This window comes from Pelobates fuscus, chromosome 11, assembly GCF_036172605.1.
Source record: "Pelobates fuscus isolate aPelFus1 chromosome 11, aPelFus1.pri, whole genome shotgun sequence".
NCBI classification, from domain to species: Eukaryota; Metazoa; Chordata; class Amphibia; order Anura; family Pelobatidae; genus Pelobates; species Pelobates fuscus.
This window is the reverse complement of record NC_086327.1, coordinates 122127967-122152007: the sequence shown is the minus strand read 5'-3', so window position 1 is coordinate 122152007 and position 24041 is coordinate 122127967. Positions and strand designations below refer to the sequence as shown.

Below are 24041 nucleotides of genomic sequence, written 5' to 3'. Positions count from 1 at the left end.
AGAGAGAGTTTCCAATTCAAGTCCAAAAAAAGCCCAACTGCAAAGCCTTAAATAGGAAATTCACATACATTTCTAGACAATCCTGACTTTAGTAAATATCGCTGCATGTGTTTTGGGTGCTCTTTCACCACCTTCTAATTATCTCATACCGAGACACGTTCTTAGCTCAATGACTGGATTTTTACAACTTCAGATGCATTATGATTATTCTCTAGGCAGTGAGCTGACAAATCAATTTACTAAATTTGGGCCAAAAAAGTCAAGTTTGAAATCTCTCCAATTCATCCAAGTTAGAGAATTCTGCTGCTTCACTACTGTAACCTAAACTTAGCAACTTACAACAAATGATTGCAGCATTTCTCAACCCCTGAGTTGGAATCCAAAATTGGGTTTCCATTCCCTGGCCAGTTCCTGGTTTATTGAATCCCCCTGTGTAATGCTTTGTAAGTAGATGCGACAATGGATGGAAAATGAAAATGGACATCAATGAATCAGTCGCCAGGTGAAGGCCTATAGTAAATGTGTTACCGTAGCTGTAATGCCTTCCCAAGGACAACAGGGATTTAAAGGGTCTCTTGAATGTTTTTGGCAGAATAAATATAATATATTACATAATAACTGAAGACTGGGCCTCCAAGGTCATTTAAAAACAGAAGAACGGATTCCCAAGGTAATGTTACGAATGATGTTTGGGTACCGTCAGAAAAAAACCTCAAGAGCTACCGGTTTAGAGTATAAACTCATAGAGATACAAAATAGACAATAAAACAGCATCAATGTAATTAATATGTCCCCATTTATACGGCCAAATGGATGTTTTAGTCAAGCTGGGATTTTTTTTTTTTATTTGACTAGATTTACGTAATATTTTCAATTTCCTGTGTCCCCCTTGTATGTCCCCATTTTTTGATTTAGTGCTCAGACACGAATGTGGTAATGCATCTTGTGGACACTGGAGGTCACTTATGCTCTTCTTACCAAATCTAGTAGAGCTGGATGCAGGACAATTCTCTTTTCCTGGCACCCGGTGATGTCTTTCACAACCATGGTTACAGGAAAGTTGAGATACAGTGTAATGAGCCGAACAGTGTCACAATGTACCAGAGAGCAGGTCCTAGCAGCTGGCACGAACCTGTAGAAACCGCGTCAGCCTTACAGCTTTCCAATTACATAAACACATCATGACATTTGTATAGAAAATAGGCCGCCTGTCATTCTCAGAGAGTTACTGGAACACACACAATTACAAAGTGAAGTCCGTTTTTTTAAACACAGTAAGTTATTCTTTAAGAGCTGAATGTCTGACCATAATTTAACTGTATTGCATCTTGCATGTGTGCTGGTGACCAACGCAGTGCTTCAAAACTTGATACATTGTAGCCATTTGAATAGTTATTTATATTAAAGCACCATAACCACTAAAGTCCACTGATGTCCCCTGGCGCCATCCTGTAGTAGGCCGTCAAATAGTTTTTGAGCATTTTGACCCTTTCTTGGATTCCTTGACAATTGAGGGTCCTTCTGGCTGTCATGATATTGCTAAAGCAGAAATTCCCATTCTACTCAATTAAGATCAGTTTTATCTCTACTTGAATAGATGGTTTCTTAACCCCATCTTCATCAGTGTCTAAATGCTGTAAATGTCTCTCCAGGGCCAAAATAACTGCAGAAAAATGGCTGGCCTGCAGAATGTTACGAATTGATTATATAGGCCTACAATTTTAATTCCACGATTAGTTCCTGGTTTATTAAATTATCATGTGTTATCCCTTAAAACTAACCAAAGTACCAACTAGCCCTGATTTGCAGGGGCTTTCTCCAATGGAATCCATAATTGAGGTCATTAAATGTAGTCACCGCCTTTCTTCTCGCTAGTGTTGCAATATCCACTATTTTTTATGAACACAATTCCTCACGCGTGTGGGGAGCACAAGAAAAGTGAAAAGAAAAGATCAGTTAATTAATCGAGGCCTGTTTTTAATTTGCATATTTTGGCCTAACATGTTAAGTTAATTTTGAATTCCCTTTGATTTGCAAAAAAAATCCCACATTAGTGAACAACCCTTTAAAAGGACCACTATAGGCACCCAGACCACTTCAGCTCAATGAAGTGGTCTGGGTGCGAGGTCCATCTAGTGTTAACCCTGCAGCTGTAAACATTGCAGTTTCAGAGAAATTTCTATGTTTACACTAGGGTTAATCCAGCCTCTAGTAGCTGTCTCATTGACGGCCGCTAGAGGCGCTTCCGCGCTTCTCACTGTGAAAATCACAGTGAGAAGACGCTGGACATCCATAGGAAAGCATTGAGATATGCTTTCCCATGGACTGTTTGAATGCGCGCGCAGCTCTTGCCGCGCATGTGCATTCGGCACTGACGTTGGCAGAGGGAGGAGACTTCCCCAGCGCTGACGGATTCCAGCGCTGCAGAAAAGTAAGTGTTTAACCCCTTCAGCCCCCTTCAGCCCAGCGGGAGTGGGTCCCTGAGGGTGGGGGGGGGACCTAAAGACCCTATAGTGTCAGGAAAATGAGTTTGTTTTCCTGGCACTATAGTGGTTCTTTAAGTGTCAACAAAAGCCAAATTATGATAGTTTGGTGAGATATAAAAATGCATAATTTGCAAAGAATTACATTTTTAAATTTGTGTTTAAAAATTGTATCCACTAACAGTTTTGTGTCTCTGTGTGATAGTGTGTGGGTCTACAAATGTGTGCTAGAGAGAGTGTAAGCATGTGCACTAGTGTGTGTCACTCTGGATGTGTAAAAGAGTCCATCAGTGTTTGGATATGTGCTTACGTGTGTCTACATATATGTACTAGTGCGAGGCTGTGGTTATGTATATGTTTGAATGTGTTGCTAATGTGATTGTTTGCGTCAAGTTACGTGTACATGTGTGTGTTTCTAAACTAGTTCTGTGGATGGGGCAACTCACAATATAATCTTGATAAATAAATAGATCGATACATTGTGTTGGGGTAACTGACTGAAGGAGCGTGTCAATCAACATTTGTCGTGATATATCCTACCATTGACATTGAAAAAATGAATCACCCATGAGCACTACCCTCTTATACAAGTCTAATTTCAATCATCTTTTCTTATTTAGTATATCTCTTCTGTTTGTCATTATAAATAAATAATATTTTTTTCTCTTACAGATTTCCAGGAAATTCCCTGTTTTTGGATTATATAAACCCATTGATAGATAGACTGACTGTTGGCAATGGAGAAATGGCGGCATAAATTAAGCTGTCACTACATAGACTATGGAAATTGCTTCAGGTCTTTATTTCAACAAAGGGATAAGAGAAAACTAATGGTATAATTTATGGTGTCTTCATTGTGTGCTATATCCACAGAGAAAGAGAACACTCCGTGCTGGCTTGTCTGGAGCCGGTGAGTTGTGTCTGGCACTCCGTTTGTTTGTTTAATACATCATGTTTTGGATGGTTAAATCTGTTTGTTTTTTCTTTTCGTTAAGTAGCTCTGTCACTTCCGTGCGTTAATATAAAGATAGAAACGTCCTGGAAAACATAGAAAGATGGCTTTGAATGGATTACTTTCAGGGTTTTTCTCTAAAATTCGGTTTGTCAGGAATTCTAAGAGAATTTAAAATGTAAGGGGAACATTACCAAACTGAAAACATTCTCCAACCACGGTATGCCATCGTATGCATCCAGTTCGGCCATTTTGTGCTTAAACTTGAAACTCACTTTGAATTCCCAACAATTCTCACTTTGGTGGATAATCCTATAAACCTTGTTTACAATTCGTAATTTAGCAAAATGTAGCAGAAGATGAAGCTCTCAGATATATTGTCATGTCATACATTTATATGACTTCTGTCCTTGAATTCATATTATTCCTCACACCGAAAAAATAAATCAAGTCAAATTCTTTATGCAGGTTGTAGTTCAGGAGCACGACAGTCTGTATTTTAGACTTTGACGCTTTATAACCACGTATGAGTAACACCCTTCTCTCCTATTCTTGTTGTGACAAAACAAAAGCTATACAGAGCAGCTAATGTTTAATCTTGGGATATCAGGTCAGGAACTTCAGGTTTCCACATATGACTATTCTAAGTGACAGGAACAGCCCGGCAAATCACGTTGGTCCATCGGCTATGACGCCGCTAACAATGTTTCCAACAGTGTTTACATAGTTCTCATTCATTTATTTTGCTTTTATTTATGGTTTTGAACTTTAGTATTACTTATAAATACCTATTGCTAGAGATGTCGCGAACATAAAATTTTCCGTTCGCGAACGGCAAACGTGAATTTTCGTAAATGTTCACGAACGGGCGAACCGCCATAGACTTCAATAGGCAGGCGAATTTTAAAACCCACAGGGACTCTGGCCACAATAGTAATGGAAAAGTTGTTTCAAGGGGACTAACACCTGGACTGTGGCATGCCGGAGGGGGATCAATGGCAAAACTCCCATGGAAAATTACATAGTTAATGCAGAGTCTGGTTTTAATCCATAAAGGGCATAAATCACCTAACATTCCTAAATTGTTTGAATTAACGTGCTTTAAAACATCAGGTATGATGTTGTATCGATCAGGTAGTGTAAGGGTTATGCCCGCTTCACAGTGACAGACCAAACTCCACGTTTAACGCACCGCAAACAACCACAAACAGTCCATTTGCACAACCGCAAACTCCCCATTTGCACAAGGTTGGATACCAAGCTAGCCATGTCCCGTTCCTTGTCCTCACTGATGTCATTTAAGGTCTCTTCCTCCACCCAGCCACGTACAACACCAAGGGAGCCCCCGAAAGGTGACAACAAGCCCCCTGGGACGCCTGCTGTGTTTGGTCTTCCACCTCCTCAAAGCCACCTTCCTCCTCTGACTCCTCTTCTTCAGACTCCTCTCTCTGCGTTGCCTCTTTCTGCGTTATTATAAGGTGTGTTAAGTAGTACTATTCCTATCAGTTTAATACCTGTTACCTCCCCTATCAGGGGACGTGTATATGGCATCGATTTTAGGAACCAGGAGATGGCAAAAGATGCTTGGTCGGTCCTCCTACTTCAAATTTGGGGCACTGCGCGTGCAATCTAATGTGCCACCAGATAGGGGTGGTGTGTTAAGTAGTCCCCCTCATCAGGCCTTTTTTAGTCGAATGTATCGCCCACTGTCAGTCCCTTCGGGATCCATCCCTCATTCATCTTAATAAAGGTGAGGTAATCTAGACTTTTTTGACCTAGGCGACTTCTCTTCTCAGTGACAATACCTCCTGCTGCACTGAAGGTCCTTTCTGACAGGACACTTGAAGTGGGGCAGGCCAGAAGTTCTATCGCAAATTGGGATAGCTCAGGCCACAGGTCAAGCCTGCACACCCAGTAGTCAAGGGGTTCATCGCTCCTCAGAGTGTCGATATCTGCAATTAAGGCGAGGTAGACTGCTACCTGTCGGTCGAGTCGTTCTCTGAGGGTGGACCCCGAAGGGCTGTGGCGATGCGTAGGACTTAAAAAGCTCTGCATGTCCTCCATCAACAACACGTCTGTAAAGCGTCCTGTCCTTGCCGGCGTGGTCGTGGGAGGAGGAGGATGACTTTCACCTCTTCCCCTGTTAGATTCCCGTTGTGCTGTGACATCACCCTTATACTCTGTGTAAAGCATACTTTTTAATTTATTTTGGAACTGCTGCATCCTTTCCGACTTGCGGTAATTCGGTAACATTTCAGGCACTTTCTGCTTATACCGGGGGTCTAGTAGCGTGGACACCCAGTACAGGTCGTTCTCCTTCAGCCTTTTTATACGAGGGTCCCTCAACAGGCACGACAGCATGAAAGACCCCATTTGCACAAGGTTGGATGCCGAGCTACTCATGTCCCGTTCCTCATCCTCAGTGATCTCACTGAAGGTATGTTCTTCCCCCCAGCCATGTACAACACCACGGGTACCAGATAGGTGACAACGAGCACCCTGGGATGCCTGTTGTGGTTGGTCTTCCTCCTCCTCCTCAAAGCCACATTCCTCCTCTGACTCCTCTTCCTCACAATCCTCTTCCAGCATTGCCGCAGGTCCAGCAAGCGATGCTGATAAGGCTCTTTCTGGTGGTGATGGTGACCACAACTCTTCCTCTTCCTCTTCACGCTCATCTACGGCCTGATCCAACACTCTTCGCAGGGCACGCTCCAGGAAGAAAACAAATGGTATGATGTCGCTGATGGTGCCTTCGGTGCGACTGACTAGGTTTGTCACCTCCTCAAAAGGACGCATGAGCATACAGGCATTGCGCATGAGCGTCCAGTAATGTGGCAAAAAAATTCCCAGCTCTGCAGAGCCTGTCCTAGCACCCCAGTCATACAAATAGTCCTTAATGGCTTTTTCTTGTTGGAGCAGGTTGTCGAACATTAGGAGTGTTGAATTCCAATGTGTCGGGCTGTCGCAAATCAAGCGCCTCACTGGCATGTTGTTTTGCCACTGGATATTTGAAAAGTGTGCCATGGCCGTGTAGGAATGCCTGAAATGGCCACACACCTTCCTGGCCTGCTTCAGGACGTCCTGTAAGCCTGGGTACAAAGCGTTGTACGATCAGATTACACACATGTGCCATGCACGGCACATGTGTCAACTTGCCCAAATTCAATGCCGCCAACAAATTTCTTCCGTTGTCACAAACCACTTTGCCGATCTCCAGTTGGTGCGGAGTCAGCCACTGAGCCACTGTGGCGAACGCGAACAAGCTATGTTCGCCAGGAACTATTCGCCAGCGAACTATTCGGGACATCTCTACCTATTGCCAATAAAACCAAGATGTGATGTGGGCAAACGCACTATGGTGCCGGAACATTGCTGGTTCCACATGCTCTGGATTGGTTTACTAAAATGCATCGTTGAACCTAGAGTGTGGAGCAAGTTTGTTTTGAATTTATGCTGAATCTCAGAAAGCCCATATCTCTAGCACCAGAACAATAATGTGGGCTTGACAAGCTGGACATTTTTTTAATTTTACATAAAAAACACCCTACCCCTATGTCTACATGTATTTAGGAGCTTGGGAAACTAGATTATTTTTTGACCGGGTACCCACTAACACATTGACAATCACATTCTTATACGGATATGAAAAGCGTTCTCTGACTGTGGGTTTATTTATTAAACAGTGAATTTGATTTCATTTGATTTGGACATCACAGCTTAGATTGTTTAGCCTAGATTGTCGTTTGCTTTTCAAATCTCTGCAATTCAGTGTTTAGTGAATAAATCCCTGTTTCTCGTTATATGGATAATTTCATAAGCCTCTGTGTAACACACATCTCAACGTCTAGTAAAACTGTGACAGATTTTTTATTCATTTTAGTGATAATCAAGTATAATACACTGACAAAATAAATAAATAAAAAAAAAAACATGTAGTAACACTCCAAGCACTAGAGTTAACAAAACCCTCTAAGGAAGAATTTTGTCTCTCTGATGTAAGTAGCAGAGGAGGGGAGCAGTGCTCGGCTGACCCAAATGGATTGACTAATTAGATTGTGGCGCATCAGGACACTGCTGGCCCTATAACCACTAAAGAGTACTGTAATGGTTAGCGTGAGTCCTAAATTAAAAATTAAAAATGTATATAATAATAATAATAATAATAAATATATACTCGGCTCCCTGACATTTAATTATTTGTTTAAAAACCATCAAGTAAAAGAATATTTAAAAAAACAAAAAAAGTACATAAAAACTATTACACAATATATTTTATATTAACCAGAGGAATTAGCACTAGTACTGATGCGCAATATTGCGCCATGTTTTAGTTTTGTGTATGTTGAATGGTCAGTTTAGCTTTGTTCTTCGAAGTGTTGTGACTGTGTGTGGTGGCTGAGTGCTGTATGTTTGTAAGGGTGATTGAGTGTTGTGTGGGAAAAAGTGGCTGAAGCACCAGAGTTATTATAATGACTTGCACCTGATATTGGTGCAGACCACAACACTCCATCGAACAGGTGAGTTGGAGCTCCAGGCCCAGACAGTGTCCTCCATCATTATCAGAGCTTTTATAGTAATTAATGCAGACACAGACTCCATTTCCCACAACTCAGGGTCCCGTTAGTCTGCCAGTCTGATCAACCCCAGATACGTAAGTCCACTGTGAAATATTCCAGTGGGCCAGTCAGGCCTGGAAAACATTGAGATTCCGGACATTTAGCCCATGCCCAAGCCCACACACTGCTGTGTTAAAAAAGACACTACACAATTCCTGCCTGCAATACTCTTCCAATAACCATCCAAATACATGTCCTATATACAAAATGTACAATCACATCCCGTGCATCATGCATTCGGAATGAATATTACTCTACAGTAGTGAGGGGAACCTTGGCTGGGAAATGTAATTCACAAACAATTGCTATCATACATTAGAAACATTTCTATTTTTCCACAATCTACTGTCACTTGCACTGCATTGTTCTTTTTATGCAATTCATTTAACATCCATTAACTAGTCAATAGAATTTGCATTAATTAGTAAAACTGAAATAAATATGTCTCTACGGTGTGCTAAAATGTTTCCTCTTTCAATTCTCAAGTTTTTTTTATATTAAAAGGAGCAATATAGGGTCAGAAACACAAACATATTTCTGACCCTATAGTGTTAATGCCACCACCTACTCCCCCTGGCCCCCTCAATATAGTAAAATATTATTGTATTCAAGCCTGAAGCTGCTGGCTCTGCCCCTGTCTGCCTCAGAACAGCAAGCTGCCTGCTGACATCATCAGAAGTATTCCGAGCCAATCACAATGCTTCCCCATGGGATTGGCTAAGACTGTGAAGGAGGCAGATCAGGGGCAGAGCCAACACAAGTCAAACACAGCCCTGGCCAATCAGCATCTCCTCGTAGAGATGAATTGAATCAATGCAGCTCTATGAGAAAAGTTCAGTGTCTGCATGCAGAAGGAGGAGATACTGCCTTATCCAGCCTTTCTCCACACACCCCTCCTAAATCCCTTAAATACAAGCTCTCATCCCCAACATTTAAATCTTACTCGCACCTTCTCTCCCTTTCCATCCTACTACTCCTAGCAGCAGGTGATGTCTCTCCAAACCCTGGTCCCTCCACTACTCAGCCACCTGGTTCAAACACCAGAAACCACTACAACCTAATACCCATTCCATGTAATTCTCACTATAATTCCTCTTTTAAAGCTGCCCTCTGGAATGCACGCTCTGTGTGCAGCACCTTTAAATCTACTTCCATCCATGACCTATTTATCTCACACTCCCTAAACCTACTTGCACTAACAGAAACATGGCTCTCTCCCTCGGATACTGCTACCCCTGCCTCACTGTCCTTTGGTGGTCTTCACTTTACCCACAATCCAAGACAAGCGGAGATTAAAGGTGGCGGTGTAGGTTTTCTTCTCTCACCCCACTGCTCCTTTAAAACCCTGCCCCCCCCCCCCTTCCCTCTCTTTCCCATCATTCGAAATTCATTCAATTCGCCTTTTCAAACCCTTCTCTGCTAACATTGCCGTCATCTATCGTCCCCCTGGTTCCCCTCTCCTCTTCCTTGACCACTTTGCTGCCTGGCTACCCTACTTCCTCTCTTCCAACATTCCATCCCTAATTCTTGGAGACTTCAATATTCCCATTAACCCACCTTTAACACCAGCAGCCTCTAAACTACTTTCAATTACTTCCTCCCTTGGACTATTGCAGTGGGCTAATTCTCCCACTCAAGTAGCTGGCAATACCCTCGACCTTATTTTCTCCTATTCATGTACATTATCTAATATCTGCAATACTCCATTTCCTCTCTCTGATCACCACCTCTTATCGTTTGCTCTCAATTACCCCCTCACCCAACAACCTCAGCCTAACCCCCCTCAGCTCAGGAGGAACCTTAACTCTATTGACCTCCAGCAGCTGTCGGCTGACATTGATTCACAACTGCTATCCATCCCTTCCCTCTCCTGTCCCTCACTGGCCATCTCCACATATAACACTACCCTCACATCTGCCTTGAACACTGCAGCCCCACTCCAAACATGCACCACAAGGAGAACACGACCCCAACCTTGGCATAATAAATCAACACGCTATCTGCAGAGTTGCTCCCGCTGTGCTGAACGCTCCTGGAGGAAGTCCCGCACCCAGGCAGACTATCTTCATTATAGATTCATGTTGCTTTCGTACAGCGCAGCCCTTGCCCTCGCCAAACAGTCCTACTTTTCCTCTCTCATTAGTTCATGCTCCCGCAATCCCAGACGTCTCTTTGACACTTTTAATTCCCTTCTCCGCCCTGCTGTGGCCACCCCCCAAACTAACCTTACAGCTGATAGCTTTGCATATTACTTTACTGACAAGATTGAACAGCTAAGGAAACAATTCTCCCCTCCTTGCCGTTCTCTTTCTCAACCACACATAAATCATGCTTTCCCTACCCTTCAGACTTTCTCCCCAGCTACTGAACAAGAGGTGGCTGCACTTCTCCATTCCTCTCGCCCCACCACTTGCCCACTTGATCCTGTCCCATCTCACCTCATCAGATCTCTCCCCTTGTCTTGTGCCTATCCTAACACACATCTTTAACTGCTCTCTCTCTTCTGGCACTGTTCCTGCTGACCTTAAACATGCCACTGTAATACCTATCCTGAAAAAAACATCTCTTGACCCGTCCTCCCCCTCTAACTATCGTCCCATATCCCTGCTCCCTTACTCATCAAAGCTTTTGGAAAGACTTGTCTTTACCCGTGTGTCTCACTTCCTTAATTCCAACTCTCTCCTTGACCCTCTTCAGTCTGGCTTCCGCCCTCTCCACTCTACTGAGACCGCTCTTATCAAAGTGACTAATGACCTAATCTCCGCTAAATCCAAAGGTCACTACTCCATATTAATTCTCCTTGACCTCTCTGCTGCCTTTGACACAGTTGATCATGCTCTCCTCCTTCAAACTCTTCAATCACTCGGTCTCTGTCCTCTCTTGGTTTTCCTCCTATCTCTCCCAACGCTCATTTAGTGTCTCCTTTTCCAAGGATACCTCCTCCCCTCGCCCTGTCTCGGTTGGAGTTCCCCAAGGCTCTGTCCTTGGTCCCCTTCTATTTTCTCTTTATACTGCCTCTCTTGGAAAACGTATTGCCTCTTTTGGATTCAACTACCACCTGTACGCTGATGACACTCAGATATACCTCTCCTCACCGGACCTCTGCCCGGCCGTCCTGCAACATGTCACTGCTGGCCTCTCTTCCATCTCTGACTGGATGTCGTCACGCTTTCTCAAACTTAACCTCTCTAAAACTGAACTCCTTGTCTTTCCTCCTCCTAATACTGATCCTCCTCTCTCACTCTCCCTTCAAGTCAGTGATATCCACATGAGTCCATCCCTACAAGCGCGCTGTCTTGGCGTCATACTTGACTCTGGTCTCACCTTTGAGTCTCACATCCAGTTTGTTGCCAAGTCCTGTAGGTTCCAACTCAAAAACATAGCCCGCATCCGCCCCTTTCTTACGCAAGATGCTACCAAGGAGCTTGTCCATGCTCTAGTAATTTCCCGCATGGATTACTGTAACCCTCTCCTGATTGGTCTCCCCAAAAGCCGTACTGCCCCGCTACAGTCTGTAATGAATGCTGCAGCTAGACTGATTTTCCTATCCAGTCGGTCCTCTCACACCTCGCCCCTCTGCCAGTCCTTACATTGGCTCCCTGTATCCTATAGGAGTCAATTCAAAGTGCTAACCCATACATTTAAAGCACTGAACAATTCCAGCCCCTCTTATATCTCTTCACTGATCCAGAGGTATGCCCCTCCTCGTACCCTCCGCTCTGCCCGCGACCACCTCCTGACCGCTGCTCGCACCCGTACGGCAAACTCACGCTTGCAGGACCTCTCACGGGCGGCTCCTCTCCTATGGAATAACTTGCCTACTGCCATCAGACTCTCCCCTAGTCTTCAATCATTTAAGAAGGGCCTTAAATCCCATCTCTTCAGGAAAGCGTATGGCCTCCCAGAGTAATCTCTCCCTTACATACCTGTCTCTTGCTCTCCTATGGGATAGTGCTTTGCTCTCTCCTCCAGCTCTGCTTCACTCCTACTTGATATTTCCTATCCTAATGTTTCTAATACCCCACCTCCTACAGACTGTAAGCTCATTTGAGCAGGGTCCTCTTCAACCTATTATTCCTGTAAGTTTTCTTGTAATTGTCTTATTTATTGTTACATCCCCCCCTCTCAAAATATTGTAAAGCGCTACGGAATCTGTTGGCGCTATATAAATGGCAATAATAATAATAATAATAATAATAATAATACTGAATGTTGTGATTTAAACGAGGCAAGACTGAGATAGGAAGCAGTTCTAGCAGCCATCTGAGGAATGGCAAGTGGAGTTATCCCTAGGCTGTAAGGTAAACACTGCTTTTTCTCTGAAAATACACTGTTTACAGCAAAAAACCTGAAGGTAATTCTACTGACCAGAACAAATGCAATACGCTGTAGTTGTTCTGGTGACTAAAGTGTCCCTTTAATTTGCTTTTATATTGTGTATATAGGATCCTGTGAGACCCTCCATATTAATTTCTTTGCAGACATAATCTGTGGCTGAGACATGGTTAATTAATAAGGTTAATAAGGTGTAATAACTTTTACAACATGAGTAAGATAAGGGTTATTGACAGGGGGCTAGAAGAGAATTAACTAAAAACACCTGCAGTGCTACTGTTTAGTAACACCATAAAAATTATTTTCATAATAATGTAAAAAAAAAATGATTAACCGATAGAAAATATGGATAGAATTTCACTACAATTCTCTCCTCTCATTTCTTTACTGGCAGTCAAGTAAGCAGAACATTAAAGGGAAACTCCAGTGCCAGGAAAACAATCCGTTTTCCTGGCACTGCAGGTCCACTCTCCCTCCCACCTTCCATCCCAGGTAGCCGAATGGGTGAAAACCCCTTCAGGTCACTTACCTGAGACCCCGCCGATGTCCCTCGGCGGTGGTTTCGGGTCGGCGTCGCCCCTCCCAGGAATCGCATCAGCCGGTGGGCGAGACTGATCCCACCCACCGGCTGAGGAAACCTAATGTGCATGCGCGGCAATGCCGCGCACACGCATTAGGTCTCCCCATAGGAAAGCATTGAAAAAGATTTTCAATGCTTTCCTATGGGGAATTGAGCGTCGCTGGAGGTCCTCACACAGCGTGCGGACGTCCAGCGACGCTCTAGCAAAGAAAATCTTTGCTATCAACGCGGAAGTGCCCTCTAGTGGCTGTGTAGTAGACAGCCACAAGAGGTAGAGTTAACCCTGCAATGTAATTATTGCAGTTTATAAAAAACTGCAATAATTACACTTGCAGGGTTGAGAGTAGTGGGAGTTGGCACCCAGGCCACTCCAATGAGCAGAAGTGGTCTGGGTGCCTGGAGTGTCCCTTTAAAGGGACACTATAGTCACCAAATTAACTACAGCTTATTGCATTACTTCTAGTGAGTAGAATCATTCCCTTAAGGCTTTTTGCTGTAAACAGTGTCTTTTCAGAGAAAATGCAGTGTTTACATTACAGCCTAGTGATAACTCCACTGTCCACTACTCAGATGGCTACTAGACCTGCTCCCTGGGGCAGTGCTGCACCCTGTGCAGTACTGCAATTCAGTGTCTCCACCCTCTGCACGCAGGCACTGAACTTTCCTCATAGAGATGCATTGATTCAATGTATCTCTATGAGGAGATGCTGATTGGCAAGGGCTGTGTTTGACTTGTGCTGGCTCTGCCCCTGATCTGCCTCATTGGCAGTCTCAGCCAATCCTATGGGGAAACATTGTGATTGGCTCAGACCACCCCTTCAAATTATGTCAGCAGACAGCAGGCAGGTCGGGGGCAGAGCCAGCAGCTGCCGACTTGAATACAAGTAAGGTTTTTCTATAATTGGGGAGCCAAGGGGGGACAGGGGGCTCGATGGTGGTTTTAACACTGTAGGGTCAGGAATACAGGTTTGTGTTCCTGACCCTATAGTGTTCCTTTAAAATGTTTTCCTGCATGTAAAATTGCACTGTATTTTAAACATGTAATTTTCTGTAATACTTTGGTTTACGCCAGCAGATCTGTTTGCTCCCATGTCCAACCTTGAAATGTCTACAAACAGAGGCGGCTCTCTAATGAGGCGAGTTAAGCGGCAGCACTGAGGCCTTGCGGCCAACTTACTCTCCTAGGCAGAGATAAAGAGTTAACTCATTCTAATGCTGGTGGGATATCCTCCAGGGAACTTGCAGCCTGCACTCCAGTGGAAGCAGACCCAGTTAATTTATCTCGGGAGTGGATCAGAACATTATCGTAGGTTACCACATCACTCAGCATTCTAATTCATTAGGGAAAGCCAGGCAGTGGGAGCCATGGACATAGTCAACCCCTATTCCTCCACATACAACAGCCGATATTCCTCCCTCCCCCCCCTCCCCCCCCCCCCACACACACAATACGGCCCATATTTCTCCCTATCCATGGAAATAAGTATCCACGCCAGTACACTGATGCTTCATAGTCTCACATACACCCCACATTTGTACACTGATACTCCACAGAAATACAACCCCCACATTCCCACACTGACACTTCACAGACATCATGCACATCACACACAGCCAACACACAAATCACAAATATCACATATATCATCATAGGGCGTTGTACTTAAGTTTTGCCTTAAGCCTCAGAAAGTCTATAACTTCCTCTTCCTATACACAGTATCACTTGCCAGGTGACGCCACGGTAAGCATTGCCACTTTTCATCATTAAATCATTAGTATTGTGAAATAAAGATTTAGATCTTGTTTAACTCACAATGACGCATGCATAGACACATAGAATTTTTTTTTAAAGAAACAGAAATTAATTATGGTTGTTTTGAATAACTGCATTAACCAATTTGCAGCTAGACACCAAAAAAAAACCACACAAACAAACAAAAAAACTGGCCACATGGCAAATGTGCCACTGTGCAAAGACCCCCAATGGTGACATCGCTGCTGGTGGTCCAGTGGCCGGGGGGTTAGGTAAAGGTGGGATTTACTTACCTTAAATTGTCCCTTGCTAGCATGGCCACCTTCTTCTGACCGGTCCTCTTTAGCAACGTCACTGCTATACACTCACGCATGCGCTAGAGTACAGAATTGAGGTCCATGGAGGATCCTACCAGACTGCGGAACCCTCCACAGACAGAGCATACCGTAGTCCTAGCAGCCATCATTGGTGATAGCTGTCAGGAAAGACACTGTAGCTCTGCACATTGTCAACGAAAGTCAGACAGAAGAAATATACAGAGACAAAGTAGTCTCAACTTTGTATACCTCTTTCAACGCAGTCAACATAAGTATTTCATAAAGATCCTATCTTTGTGAAATGCTCATTTTCGAGTGGAGGGAGGGTGACAGTGTGACCTTAATTTCAGTACTGAATTATGTGTGCCTTGAAACAATTGCTGTTACACCTCGATATTTGCAACATCAGATCTATTATATATATTGCCCAACACCTTCGCTGACCTAACTTTGTGGTGTCTCAGTGCCCCTGGTGTCTCAGTGTCCCCATGTATCACTGTGTCCCCTAGTATCCAAGTGACATGGGAAACACTGAGACATGGGGGGATGGGGAGAAATGAGGACACTGAGACACTGGGAGACTAGGGGACTGGGCGACATTGGGACACTAACACTGTGATACATAGGGACACTGATGCCAGGCTGGCCTTCCAATTCTTTGGACAGACATGCCCCCCCTTTGGGCATATTCACCTCTTTTGGCAGTTCTGGTCACGTGATTCGTGTCAGTGGGCGCCTATTGACTTCCTGATTCACTGGACACTGCTGTTAGGGGGTATGGATTTACTTGAAAGATGAAAGCATAAATTAGTGAGAGACTAGCATAGAGTATGTGTTTTCTTATAGCTTCATCTTTTGAGTTTCCCTCCAACACCATCTCCATCAGATACACAACGCTTGGGAAGTATGACTGTTTTAGTGTTTTTGGTCGATAAGATTCTGTAATTAGGCCCCATCGTAATTATCAGCACCAGGCACACTGGGCTCTTAATCTGGCCCTGTCTGGCACCCAGACCACTTCATTGAGCTGAAGTGGTCTGGGTGACTATAGTGGTCCTTTAAGGAAACTGCAGAAGCCTTATTAAAAATCTCAGTTTGACACATTTTTAGGCGGATCATATTTCAACAACAAGCTAAGAAGATCGCTAACCGACACACTATGACATCCACGATTGTTACCAGCTATTGAAAACCTCCAAATAAACAAATTATTCATATAATTTAAGTTTAATTTAAAATATATATATATAGTCACACTACCATTTACAAAATTAGTAATGTCTAGATTCCTGGTCCATTTCCCATGTTGACCTTCCTACTGTCAGTCATATCTTAAAAATGATTTAGCAGTAGTGAAGGATGAATCAGCCACATTTGTATTATGGAATTCCTTTACAATAAGGTGACCCAATTTTACCTTTGAGAGAAGAAACTTGGGGAAAAAACAAACAAACAAACAAACAAACAAAACCTGACACTCTTCAAGGTACCATTCATTTTAAGAAGTCATGTAATATGCATCACTAACTATCAACCTTTAAAGGAACACTGCAAACACCATGCCCATGACAGCCCACTGCAGTGTTTATGGTTTCATTAGGGCCCTGGAGCCATGCCAATGTAATCTGTCAAACCATTTTAGCAATGATCGGCATTTACCTGAGTCACACCAAGTGCTCGAGCTGCTTTTGGTCTTCCCACAGCTCTATATGCATGATTTCTGTTTTGTTTAGAAGAACTAATTTGACTTGGTCTCCTTAGGCAACCTTTGGCACTTCAGATGAAATGAGGACATGGCTCTTACAGCCATAATCCTGGCGAAGCAACATGAGAGTTGTAGTCCACAACATCAGGTGTGCTGAAGGTTGCCTACTCCTGCTCTAAGCCAGGGGTAGATTCCAATAGGTAGATTCCCATATGTTGTAGAACTACCTCTCCTGTTATGCTCTTTCAGTCTAAAGGCATGGAAAGCATCATGGGAATTGTAGTTCTACAACATCTGGGGATCTACCTATTGGGCACCTCTGCTCTAAGCCAATGAATGAATGCCTGTAACACCATCTGGCTGCTCAAGTAGCCCGGAAGCGAGCGGGCACCCAGTGGGCTCAGGTAATTGTCAACCCATGCTAAACCTGTTGACAGATAATGCTGGGATGGAGCAATTGCACTCCTGGCACCATAAGCACTACATGGAGCCGGTGTGGTTATGGCGCTTGGAGTGTTTCTTTAAAGATGAAGTCTGTCCAGCTTAAGAGTTGCTGATCTCTGAGGCATTCACGTGGTGAATAAACAAATCTGTGCTCACACAGTTAGCACCTGAGGGTTTAAAGCAGGCCTGTCCAACCTGCGGCCCCCCAGATGTTGCTGAACTACAACTCCCATGATTCTTTCAATTAAACAGATAGCTAGGGAATCATGGGAGTTGTAGTTCAGCAACATCTGGGGGGCGGCAGGTTGGACAGCCCTGGTTTAAAGGTATGTAACAATAAACTAATCCAGGTTTATCAGAACTATTCATTAACGTAGGAAATGTCAGGAGCATAAAGTGATTTTAAAATTAATTTAAGATGTTTCGCTAAATTAGCCAGATTGAAAGAATTAGCCGAATCAGCCACGTTTTCAGTTTGGCTATTTTAACTTCACATTTAATTCCTGAAAAATCATTATTTACGGAGTTATGTACCATCAAATTGTAGCAAATTAAAATCTACATTGACACAACCGAGACTAAATTGCCGAGCTGTAACCGACAATAGCGGAGAAGGGGAACTCTTTCCAAATCAGCATTCTTTTGCCTAAACATTGAATTTTGTATTTTGATTTGTTACAATATAGGAGCACTATAGCACAAGGAATATATACATGTAGCCCACGCCACGCTGGTCTCTGCACTGCCAGTCCCAGACCAGATCATCATTCTTAATGCCAATCTCAGGCAAGGGCACATGAGGAAGTTTAATATGCAAATACAGAATTCGGTAGGAAATGAGTAAGTAATGTTTCATCTTCCCATTACATAGTTACATAGTTACATAGCCGAAAAGAGACTTGCGTCCATCAAGTTCAGCCTTCCTCACATTAGTTTTTTGCTGTTGATCCAAAAGAAGGCAAAAAAAAAACAGTTTGAAGCACAATTTTGCAACAAGCTAGGAAAAAAATTCCTCCTTGAGCCCAGAATGGCAGTCAGATTTATCCTTGGATCAAGCAGTTATTACCCTACATTGAAAGATTATATCCTTGAATATTCTGTTTTTGCAAGTATGCATCTAGTAGCTAATCTAATCCAATGTTTCACAACCCCATGTCTAATTTCATGGGTTTATAACTATCTCCACCTTATTCCTAATTAGCATAAACAGGTGAACTGGAGGGCAATTCTCAGGTTGGTCTATGTATATTTATAATTTACCGGTTAATCACTTTATACTGTTAATAAACATTTTTTTTTAAATTGCTGTTAAAAGGAGAGCCAATAAATAATGATAAGTGCAAAAATATAGGATCATGAAATGACAACACTGAATCAGTTTGTCACAGGGCATAATTGAATTTATAGAGTTATCATATTCACTAAAGTGTGAATTATCAGATATTTTAATAAGTGAATGTCGAATTTTGGGCCACAATAGCTGACTTTGAAAATTCTTCAGGTGTGTCTACTTTGGCCTGAAATGTAAAATTCTCATTGGATTCTTGAAAATCCACAAGGTGCGTTTATTCCGTTACAGCGAGCAATCATCAGAGTCAGACTACATACCTGGAATACCGTCCAGCATTCTGTCAAAACAACATGTTAGAGCCACGGAATGCATTGTACTGTGTGATGTTAACGGTGACAAACCAAGATTTGCTTGATTTTTCTATTGGACAATTTTCCAGTAATTAAACTCCTTCTGATTGGCAGTGGGTATGCAAGAGATAGCCTTCTAGATATTCTGGAACTTCAAATCCCATGATGCTTTGCCAGGTGCATCAAAACATTAAAACGAGGATTTTTATGGGAAGAGCAATTTTGGGAGTGCCCGTACTAAAGCTCTGCATTCCTCTGTCTCAGGATTTAACTACTCCTGTTTCACTCCACTCAGTCCCACTATATCAGGTATCAATTGCATGATTTATATTGCCTCTGACTTCATGTCCGCGTGGTTTACTCACTAAACACTGAGTGCGTATAAAATATGACTGTAATCTACAAAAGTCAATATTTGACCCTGGCTGAGATTGATATATTTTTTTTTTATTAAAATAGCTCCTTTTGCCTTTAATCGTGCAATCCAGGGTTCAGTTCTCTGTAATTCATTTTAACCCCTTAAGGACACATGACATGTGTGACATGTCATGATTCCCTTTTATTCCAGAAGTTTGGTCCTTAAGGGGTTAAACAGGGTTATTTTCTAAAAATGAGTGAATTTTACTCTGGCCTTAAATGTGAAATTTACTTTAAATTCCCACTTTAGTGATTAACCCTTAGTTAGTTAATAAACCTATGTTTGTTCTTGGGAGGTTCATATAAAAATATTGGGGGAATCCACTTAAAAGGGAGTAAAAAATTATTTGTTAATATTTTATTTATATAGCAGAAATAATATAACGTGTATGATCCCATCATCATACAGCTAATCCCATGAATAATACATTTAGGTTATTGGCAAGTTTTAGTATTGTTTGAGATCTCATAGGTAAGTGGATACAAATATATTAAATTATTGCACTTACCGGCGGAGGCTCCATGGATGACGAGATCAAAGTCAGTTGAGCAGCTGGAAAGTCATGATGTACATCAACAAGTATCGAGATGTATACTTATGCCATCCTTCTCAAATAATACCCCTCCTATCTCCTCCACCCACTCAGGCAGTACCTGTCATCTTTCTAATACCGGCCCTAATCAAAAACTATATCTGCCCACTCCTCCATCCAGGTAGCATTATCCTCTCACCTATCTGTCCCAGGTAAATCCTCTCCTCCCCTTTTCTCTGAACCAGGTAGCATTTACTCTGTCGTCTGCGATTTTTCCAGGTAAGAGTTTTTCTCTTGCCGGTAAACTACATCTCTCCCCTCCCACTGAGACTCACCTAACCTGTCATACCAGCCTCTGTCATCAATGCTCTTCTGTCACCAGACTTCTCACTGCACTGTCAGGAGCATGAGGGAGGTAGAATGGGTTTTGGGCGGCTCTGTTACAGAATATATGAACACTAGTGATGTCCCGAACTGTTGTATTTGGCAATGATGGACCATTCTGCACAGAACATCTCCATCCTATTCTCTATAGTTTAAAACTGGGTAAAGGCCATTTTCTTTACTGCCGTTATTCTAAATTCATAAATTTGCAAATTATGCCTATTTGCTACAATTTGCAAAAACCACAAAAAAACAGCTAATACATAATAAAAGGGTTTATTCACTAAACGCGGAATTATAGTGAATTGTAAAATTCCATAAACTGTGACTATAGCAGATTTAACACTTCTGCTAATTAGGCCTGAATTTCGCAATTTGTTTTTCCAATTCAATGCAATTTTCTGGTTTCTGATCAAGTCCTTATGCAGTCCTACTATATCTTACATGTTAAACTACGTCAATTACTATGTCATTAAAAAGTCTGCATTCATGAAAAACTCACTAGTGACCATGACACTTTAAACATGTCATTGATGGGTTTATCCAAGATGAATAGTCCATCTTATTCAGAAACCTCCACTAGAAATGTCCGAGCCATACTGTTAACATGTGTGCTATTACATGGTTTGAATACCAAAGACAGTGGTATAAAGTAACGTTATCCTGTTACCTGTTTCTCTTCCCAGAAAGTGAAACACAATGCGGAGTTGTCTACGTCGAGTCATTCTTGGAGTACTTTGGGGAAAAGCCAGGGGTCTTCTCAAATTTGTCTGGCATTTGAATAATAACTTCACCCTGCCCCCACTCTCAAGGTTACAGAGGGACACAAAAACTTCCAAGAATTATGTAGATACATGGTGGATGCCGGAGTTCCTTAAAAATGGAAGTTTAATTTTAGACCGGAACATCTGAACATAAAATTGTTCTAACTTTGGGATATCTTTCTGTTTAGTTGCTTTGGCTAAAAATGGGAAAATCACATTGAATTCCTGATAATTAACACTTTAGTTAATATCCGCAATAGAAAACTCAGCATATGGTTTTCAATGTGTTGTGTGTGGTTTTTTTTTTTTAGGAGTTTAAATTTATTTTTCTGCTTATGAGATATGTCTTTAAAAATACTATTTTGTGGTTCTCAGTGGCAATTTTTTATTTAGTTTTTTTCTCTTCCATCATCACTTCATGGCATTTTAGTGTCATGTGCCCACGCGTATCTCATGGTGTTATCAAGATGCAAGCTTGACGTTCTTGAGATGTGGAAATGCACCTGACACATATCTTCACATTTGGTGGGACTGGCACACTCTGCAGTGGTTTAAGTGTATGATAGGGATACACGACTTTTCCCATGTATATGGAAGGCTTGCTGTTTACTCCTAATCCTCTTAATACATCAATCAGCTGCAATTGTACATCCTAAACAGAGAGAATATTATACATATACAATGGTTTTCTCTATGTAAATCATTTTTGGGCAGATACCTGATCCCAAGACACAAATGTTTGGTCATCCATTATCTCTGTCAGCTATTTGTTAAAAGGACACTATAGTCACCAGAACAACTACAGCTTAATATAGTTGTTCTAGTGAGTATAATCATTTTATGCAGACTCAATACCTCACTCCCCTTTGTGCACCAAAAAAATAACAAAATAATGTAATAGTTATACAATAGATTCTACTATAGAAGTAATTTTTGAGCATACATCTAACTCAAAGTCTCATTTATTTTGGTGATCCATTTATCCCTTGCTGTGTTTGCCTCTCCTCGACGTCTGTACTGATTGTTACTGAAAACTCTTAAGTCACACAAGATTATTTATTAAACAATGTGTTTGGTAAATCGATAGACATCAACTATGGGAGTCAAGCAAGATAGGGGAGTTGGATTGAGTTTTATTTTTCATGTATATCTCTTATGGCTAGCATTTTGCTATACATTTGTGGGTTCACGTTAGTTAATTGTTTGTTGGCTCTGTTTAGATTCCGTTTAGTAACCATTACTAGTAAACCTTACCAAACCGCACACCTAAACAATTCCAAACATGTTTTCAGAAAACACTGTGGCTGAAACTGACGGTTGAATGAAATCCAGAGTGGTTTGAAGAACTGTCATATTGCCACTTCAAAGAAACCTACCACATTTAGCTCCCACAATCAGTGTTTGTTTTAGTTCAGGTATTTCTCCCCCCGGTCCCCACCCCTGAGTAGTGGGTGTGGGCCATAAATAAGAATTTGGGGGGGACACCTACTGTCCTCCCCCCCAGCCCCCACCCCTGCACGGCGGGTGGGGGCCCTTAATAAAAATGTACCCCCCCAGGTGACTAGGGGTCCCCAAATCCCTAGTCACCCCCCTCCCCCCAAAAAAATTACCCCTACCTACCCTCCTCCTCCTAAAAATAATGATGGGGGACCCTTATCTAAATACATGTAAAAAAATAAAAAATAAAAATAAACTTACCATTTGATGTCTTCTTTCTTCCAAACTCTTCTTTTTTCAACCCCCAAAAAGGGCAAATAAAAATCCATAATAACCGATGCACTTTAAAAAAAAAAAAAAAAATCAAAAAACAAGCGCAAAAAAATAATAATCCATTTTCATCCATGGAGGGCTCCGCGCAGACTGAGCTCTGCAGGGCGGGGGAAGGTTTATAAAGCCTTGCCCTGCCCTGCAATTAGGCTCAGAGCACTCTTATTGGTGGGTTTAAGCCATCCAATCAGAGTGCTCTGACAGGTAAATGAAGAGAATGACAGGTAAGTATCTACATTTACCTGTCATAGCACTCTGATTGGTTGGCTTGAAATCCACCAATCAGAGTGCTCTGTGTCATTTTACAAAGCATGGGAAAGTTCTTTGGAATTTTCCCACGCTGTGTAATTTGACTTATAACACTCTGATTGGTTAATTAATCCACCAATCAAAGTGTTATGAGTCAAATTACACAGCGTGGGAAAATTCCAAAGAACTTTTCCATGCTGTGTAAAATGACACAGAGCTCTGATTGGATGGATTTCAAGCTAACCAATCAGAGTGCTCTGTGTCATTTTACACAGCGTGGGGAAATTCCAAAGTACTTTCCCGAAATTCCAAAGTACTTTCCCCATGGCTGGGGGCCGGGGGGCGGCAATAGGTCCCCCCTTTAGTTTAAAAGCTCAGGAGGGGGGAATTTTCTAATTTTTTTTTAACAGTGAGCAGCCACAGGAATAGCGAGTAGGGGCATAATTTAATAATACTAAGTAACTAGCTTATATAGAGGCTGGGTCACATGCTGCATGGCCAATCACAGCCATGCCATTAGTAGGCATGGCTGTGATGGCTTCTAAGGGCACACGAGTCAAACGCTTGTCAATTGGCTGCCCTGCAGCCTTTCAAAACGTGTCAATAAATCGGCGAACACCGAACTCCAACCCGAACATACAGTGATATGTCCCTGTTCGGGTTCGGGTTCGTGGTGTTCGGTATGAACCCAAACTTTATAGTCTGGGTTCGCTCAACTCTACTGACCAACTACATATTTCTTAAAATTCTCACTGGGAATGCTTGTGACTTTGGCAGATAAGTATATAGAAATATCTTCTTTCTTCTCTGCATTCAAGGGAAAATCTTGAGGTTTTGAAAAAAAAATAGGATGTCCAAACCTGCATAAAAAGTGTCTTAGAAGTCACTTTTTGCATAAAAGTTCCTACGCAACCAATGCAGACTGGAGGCACTCCAAAAAAGAGCCAATATACATATCTCAAGCCTCATTCTTTAGAAGAGGTTAAGACCAATTCTGCGACATGGGCCTTATTTTAATATTTTTGGATAAACTTTGAAAATAATTTAATATGTGGAAATATATATTTTTAACGTTTGATATATTGATATATAAATATTTTT

At 42.2% G+C, this 24041-nt stretch overlaps 2 protein-coding genes across 2 annotated transcripts in view; both read right to left on the bottom strand.

The window, feature by feature from the left end:
* TMPRSS13 (transmembrane serine protease 13) overlaps positions 1–19994 on the bottom strand; it is a 38930-nt gene extending 18936 nt beyond the window's left edge. Inside the window, exon 1 of the mRNA XM_063436336.1 lies at positions 19753–19994. Coding sequence (XP_063292406.1) covers positions 19753–19767 — 15 coding nt within the window. The 5' untranslated portion in view covers positions 19768–19994. The remainder of the gene's footprint in view (positions 1–19752) is intronic.
* Positions 1–24041, bottom strand: part of LOC134577551 (FXYD domain-containing ion transport regulator 6-like) — a 120664-nt gene that overhangs the window by 89245 nt on the left and 7378 nt on the right. The window lies entirely within an intron of this gene.